The sequence below is a fragment of the Micromys minutus genome (assembly GCF_963924665.1).
Source record: "Micromys minutus genome assembly, chromosome: 13".
Taxonomy (NCBI): Eukaryota; Metazoa; Chordata; class Mammalia; order Rodentia; family Muridae; genus Micromys; species Micromys minutus.
Window position 1 is genome coordinate 59,162,573 of NC_137982.1, and position 6,498 is coordinate 59,169,070.

General features: G+C 37.6%; 1 protein-coding gene and 1 pseudogene across 2 annotated transcripts; both read right to left on the bottom strand.

Annotated features, from left to right (window-relative positions):
- Nucleotides 1-958: 958 nt before the first annotated feature.
- On the bottom strand, nt 959-4,008 carry SOCS4 (suppressor of cytokine signaling 4; the record flags this gene model as incomplete). The annotated part of the gene is made up of 2 exons (XM_080927991.1): nt 959-2,767; nt 3,949-4,008. The coding sequence occupies 2 exons, from the start codon at nt 4,006-4,008 to the stop codon at nt 1,367-1,369; spliced, it is 1,461 nt and encodes a 486-aa protein (XP_080784117.1). The 3' UTR covers nt 959-1,366.
- A 325-nt stretch (nt 4,009-4,333) lies between these two features.
- LOC308429262 (olfactory receptor 4C15-like) lies at nt 4,334-5,259 on the bottom strand (annotated as a pseudogene). The gene has a single exon. The product of its transcript is annotated as an olfactory receptor 4C15-like (transcript).
- Nucleotides 5,260-6,498: the final 1,239 nt, after the last annotated feature.

The window sequence follows — 6,498 nt, forward strand, 5'->3', positions numbered from 1 at the left end:
GAGGAAGGAAGGAAGAAAGGAGGGAGGGAGGGAAGGAGGGAGGGGGGAAATAAGGAAGGAAGGAAGGAAGGAAGGAAGGAAGGAAGGAAGGAAGGAAGCCATCCATCCTAATGGTTCAAACCTGTAATCCCAAAGTTCAGGCTGAAGGAGCTCAAATTTGAGATCAGCCTAGGCTACACGGAGAGACACTGTCACACACATAAAATAATTAGTATAATATTTACAGAGGCAGACAGCTCACCACAAGGAAAACTGGGCACTCTATCAAGGTCAGTCACTGAAAAGAGAAACAAGGCACCCTCCACTGTCTGGTTGTCATGGAGCTATTGCCATGACACATAAAATATACATTAATCCTGGGGACAGACATGATTATTTAGGATGATAATACCAAAAGCAATATTAAGCTCTCTAAATATTGAGCCATGTTTTTGTTTGCATTTTTATGTAAGCTCAATTTAAAATAATGAGAAACTCTTCAGTTTTGTTTTGTTGTTGTTACTGGTGGATACAGCAGCTGTTCAGAAACTATGCATTTCCCCCTGGGAAGCAGAGTTCTTAAGAGCTAAGTAGATGCAACTATCCATAAATTAATAGAGAAAAACTTCCCCAAGCAACTATCCATAAATTAATAGAGAAAAACGTCCCCAAGCTTCTAATACTGCTACAGTAAAGCTTACTGTAAGAAAGGAACACAAGTTACATTCACCTCCAGGTTGGGGGGATGCTGTATTTGGATTAACTGATGGTCCTGCCACACTGCAAAACAAATAACACCTCTAAGGACATAGCATTCTCTTTTCTCATTAGTTAGAATAACTAAAGAACAAACTTGGTTTAGTAAGAATTTAAAATGAAAATACATTGTTTCATTTTAAATCATTTTGTTGTTTAACATTCCTATTAGCAAATTACAAAACTCAATTACATTAATAATGGATTGATTATAACACTCATCTTTACTGAAGAACTTCAAAATGAAAAGAGGATAGGTAAATATTCTGTCATACAAGAATACTGATAGCATAGATTAGCAAAATATTTCACACGTAGGAAAGAGCATAAGATTATTTTTAAAAATACAGAATATCCAAATGTATGCAATGCCTTAAAATTGCAAATATGCCTCGATCATATGCAAATTAAGGGAAAAGTATACAATTTACATGGTAAAAACAAAAACCAAACACCTGCTTAAAAATATAACAAGTGTATCATAAAAAAATAGATTGATCTGGAATTAAAACTTAGGACACAGTTTTATTTTGGATTCCAACTGCCTTTGTACAAAAATTCAAAGAGGCATAAGAACAATAAAATATTAAAGGAAAATATATGTGCAGGTCAACATTCTAACCGCTCCACATCACTGCTGTTCTGGCACATCAATCCTGAGTAACCTAACTTTTGATTTATAATGGTATTCCTTCAAATACAACTTCATAGGAGGAGGAATAGGAAGGGCATCGATGCCATCATAAGTCGTACAATTACAAATAACTGTTCTGCAAATATGCTGCAAGGAAAAGGGGAAAGTCCGGATTAATGGAGTAGATAAAAGAGGCTCAAAGAACATACAGGCACTTGGGTCCTTATAATGTTCTAGGAGCCCAGTAATATCAGGAGAATGGAAGACACAAGGATCATGGGCATCAAAGCTAAAGTTATGGTTCCACTGTTCAATTCTAGCATGAAGAGAGCAACTATATTGTCTAAAACTAACAGAGAATAAATACTCTTCCTGTGCGGAGTCTCGAAGTAAGAAGGTGCCCTCTGGCTTTCCTTCTAGCAGAGCTTCGGCTGCATGTTTATCCATAACACCCCAGTAGCATGAGTTGTTACTAATCTGAAGGAGGTCTGGAACAAGGCAGTAGACGTAATCCATCTGGGTGTGGAACTTAGGAGGTGCTTCCAACTGCAGAATCTCATCTCCCATTTCCCACCTGGGCCCACTCCTTTTCCGGGAGCTTGTGCATAGTGTGATTATTTCATCCTCCGAATCCATATCCCTATCTTGTATGCTGCTGCATGTGACCAAGTTCATCATAGAACCAGCCATATGACCACCTGTACATAAAGCACTGTTGGCAGTTATGACACGAGGCTGGACACTGGCATGTGAAAAACAGGGTATGTCATCTGTGTTTCTTCGTCTCAGCTGAGCATCTTTCAATTTACTGTCAGATAAGTCTGCGCTCACCCATTCATCCGAATTGGGACTTATTGAAACAGTGTGCCGCTTAATAAAATGCCACCGAAAGGCTAAATCTGATCGAGGTGGGAAAGGGCACTTATGTAACATGAGTTCACTGATGTGAATCCCTCTTTTAGATGGAGGTCCTGGTGAATGGCGACCACTACAGTTCTTAATCAGAAAATACTGCCCCACAGCTTCCTGCAGTTTCTGTTTAAGGGATCGGCCTAAAAACCTATGCCCACAGGAGTGGTCTAAGTCCAACCCAATGGAAGAACAGCTGAGCTGCCTTTCTTGGCTCCTGAGAGGAATTTCAGCATTCTCAACAGTGCCTATGGCTTCAGATTCAGAATAACTCTCACTCTTTTTGGACCAAGATAACTTCTTTCCACTCCACACATAACCATCCTTCCTGTCAGCACTTCTACTCCGACTTGTTTTAGGCCGTACATCTACATTTTTATTATTGTTTTCTGCTATTTTAAACAAATTCTTTACAATTTCCAGTGTTATAAGTACTGTATTTTCAGATTTTCTGGGAGGAAGTTTCTTCTGGGCACTTTCTTGATAAGCCTCTCCGAGCGTAGCTCAAACAGAGCTGTCTGAGTGACTACCGCCATCACCATCGCCATTGCTAGGCACTCACTTAAAGGCAGAAGGGAGGCCCGGCCACTCCTGCTCCTCGCCTGGCCCCAGCAAGGTGGAGGCCTCTCTGTCAGCCCCGCCCCTGCTCCAAGATCAATCCAGTGTCAGCCTGCCACTGTCTCTGCCTGCTCTCCAGGGACAGCCGCCACTTCCGGGTTCAGCTCCCACCTTTTCCAATAAATTTTCAACTCTCATTGTTAATACATTTTCTATAGAATTGTGCTATCGCCTTCAAAATAATGAATACATTTTAAATAATTAACACAGAATTTTTTTTAATTTTTCTTTCTTTTTTTATTAGATATTTTCTTTACATATTTTTTAAATGTTATCACTTTTACTGATTTCCCATCTGGAATCCCTTTATCCCATCTCCCCTTCTCCTGCCTCTATGAGAGTGTTCCACCACCCTCTCACTCCCTCCCATCTTTCTACCCTGGAAATCACCTACACTGGCATATTGAGTCTTCACAGGGCCAAGGAAATCTTCTCTCATTGATGCCTGATAAGGGCATTCTCTGCTACATATGTTGCTGGAGCCATAGGTCTCTCCATTCTTTGGTAAGTGGTATAGTCTCTGGGAGCTCTGGGGTGTTTGGTTGATTAATATTGTTGTTCTTCCTGTGTGGTTGCAAAAAACCTTTCAGGTCCTTCAGTCTTTTTTTAAACTCCTCCACTAGGGAACCCATTCTCAGTTCAATGGTTGGTTGAAATCATCCGACTGTATTTCTCTGGCTCTGGCAGAGCCTCTCAAAAGACAGCTATATCAGGAACCTGACAGCATGCACTTTTTGTAATCCAAAATATTGTCTGATTTTGGTGACATTATATAGGATAGATCACCACAGTATCTGGATGGCTTTTAGTTCAGTGTCTGATCTAAATTTTGGCTCTGTATTTCTTCCTTTGGATATTTCGTTCCCCCTTTTAGGAAGGAGTGAAGCATCCCCTCTTTGCTCTTCCACCTTCTTGAGATTTTTGTGGTCTATGAGTTGGATCTTGGGTAATCCGAGCTTTTTGGCTAATTTCCACTTGTCAGTGAGTGTATATCATGTATGTTCTTTTGTGATTGTGTTAGTTCACTCAGGATGATTTATATATTAACTTACCATAATGTAATTATGTAATTCCTCCCTCTTGTGTGCATATACTTGTCTGTGTATATGCATGTTTGTATGTACAATAGTAAAGGACAGTGTACATATTTCTAAGCATATATGCAGAGTCCATAAAATTAAATTAAATATCTACAATTAATCTCTAATATATTATTTCCTTGACATAAATTGTATATCTGAACTTTTAACTTTTTAGTAACATCCAGTGAACTCCCTGGAAACTGATTATGTTCATTTCACTAGTATTGGATTTAAGTTATGATAACATGTACAGCTTTTACATGATACTAAGAATCTGAAATCACTTCCTCATGCTTAGCCAGGTAGTAGTACCCTTACCCAAAGAAACATCTACCAAGTGTAATGAATTAACATCTTAAAATATACCATAACTCAATGTAAATTTCCTCCACATTTTCTTTATGGCATTCTTCATTTCATTATTCCTGAAGGTATAAATCATAGGATTTAGCAGAGGTGTCAGGATAGTAGCAAATAGGAACATGTTTTTCTTCAGAGAAGAAGGCAGATGTAGGCCTTGCATATATTAATATGCATGGCACAAAGAACAAAACCACCACAGTAATTTGGGATCCACAAGTAGAAAGAGCTTTATATCTCCCTGTGGAACTTTGGGTTCTCAAAGAGAACAAAATTACACCATAGGAAACAAGCAACAAAGAAAAAATAATGATGCAGATAGAACCACTGTTGACAAACACCAAAATGACAAAAATGTGTGTATCGGTACAGGCTAGCTTTAGTAATGGTAACAAGTCACACAAAAAAATGATCAATAACATTGGGGCCACAAAAGGGCAGATATAAAATAAAGATAATTTGTATAGTAAAATGAACTAAGCCCCCTGTCCAGGCTATCCCCACCAGAATGCCACAGAGTCTCCTGTTCAAAATGGAAGTGTAGTACAAAGGCTGGCAATTGGCCACGTAGCGGTCATAGGCCATGATTATCAAGATAATCACCTCTACAGCAGTAAAGAAGTGTACTGAAAAGACTTGTGCATGCAACCATCAAAAGAAATGGTTCTCCTCTCATAAAGCAAGTCCACAGTTAACTTTGGTGTGATGACAGAGAAAATGCATGCATCCAGGAAGGACAAGGATATCAATAAGAAGTACATGGGGGAGCCCAGAAGAGCATGACTGTTAACAATGGTAACTACAACAATCATGTTGCCCCCAACTCTTGCTATGTAGAAAAAGAAAAATACAAAAAATAACATTTTGATTCTGTGAAAGTCCCAGGAGTAAGAACTCAGTGACAAAGCTCTGGTTTTGCATGATTCTCAAAAATTCTGTGAAAGAAAATTTTTTTATGTCTATCAGTAATTGTGGGTGGAAAGTGATTATACTATAAACAAGATTATAACCAAAGAGTACACATGGATGGACCCATGGTAAGGACAGAGGATGGCCTTATCAGGTACCAAGGAGAGAAGAGGTCCTTGGCCCTGTGAAGGCTCAATACCTCCATGAAAGAGAATACCAGGGCAGGAAGATAGGAGGGAGTGGGAGGGTTGAGAAGAACTCTGACAGAGGTTGGAGGAAGGGGAATGGAATAGGGGTATTCCAGAGAGAAAAAGGGGATAACATTTGAAATGTAATTAAAAAAAATCCAACTTTAAAAAATATTATACTATTGCCACTAACCTGCTGATGTATTCTTACATAAGTCACTTCATTTATTTACTTTTATTTTACTGTTTAAACAGAATATTAGAAATATTTTCAGGGTATTTATTATTACATAAAATTGAGGTAGAACAATTTTTGAGTACTTAAAATAAAAGCATATTACATATTAGGACATATTTTACACATTAGGGGAGGAATACATATAATTAGGTTATAATACAAAAATAATTTATTTTCAGATTGTCAAACTCTAATGGGTTCTAAAATTAAAATATTTAAAGACATTTTGAGTCCATAAACTAATTATAAACCAAAAACCAAAATTTATTTTTATGCGCTCCTTCTGTATGATATGAGTATTATATGCAGAGTATAAAGTGACTGATCATATCACTTCCAGCAAAAGGACAGGTAAAATTTGTTTTAAGGTACATTTGGAAATCCTGGTTAATTGAAATTGTGTTTCAAATTATGAAGTGGACTAGAACTTCAGAAGAATGAATCTATTCTTCACAAAACAGAAAATACTATAGCAGTACACTTGACATACCTGTTAAAATAGGTAAAATTTCACTTTTAGGAAATTATTTTAAAATGTGACCAGAACTCATAAACAGTATGCTGTTGTCATGACAACTAGTTGGAAGAATACATAAAACGTCATTACTCAGAACTCAGTCCTCTAGTCAATAGTGTCAGAAGTTATTTTTCTTATTGGTACTAAAGTTTAAGTACAGGTCATAAGTTTAAATAAACAACTGAAGCATATCTGGAATTTTAAGAGACACTGGAACTGTTCTAAGGATCAACATGGTCAAGGAAAACATTACTTTTTTTTTCTCAAAAAGAAAAAAAAACATGAGTAGAAGTAGCCTTGCAACTGGG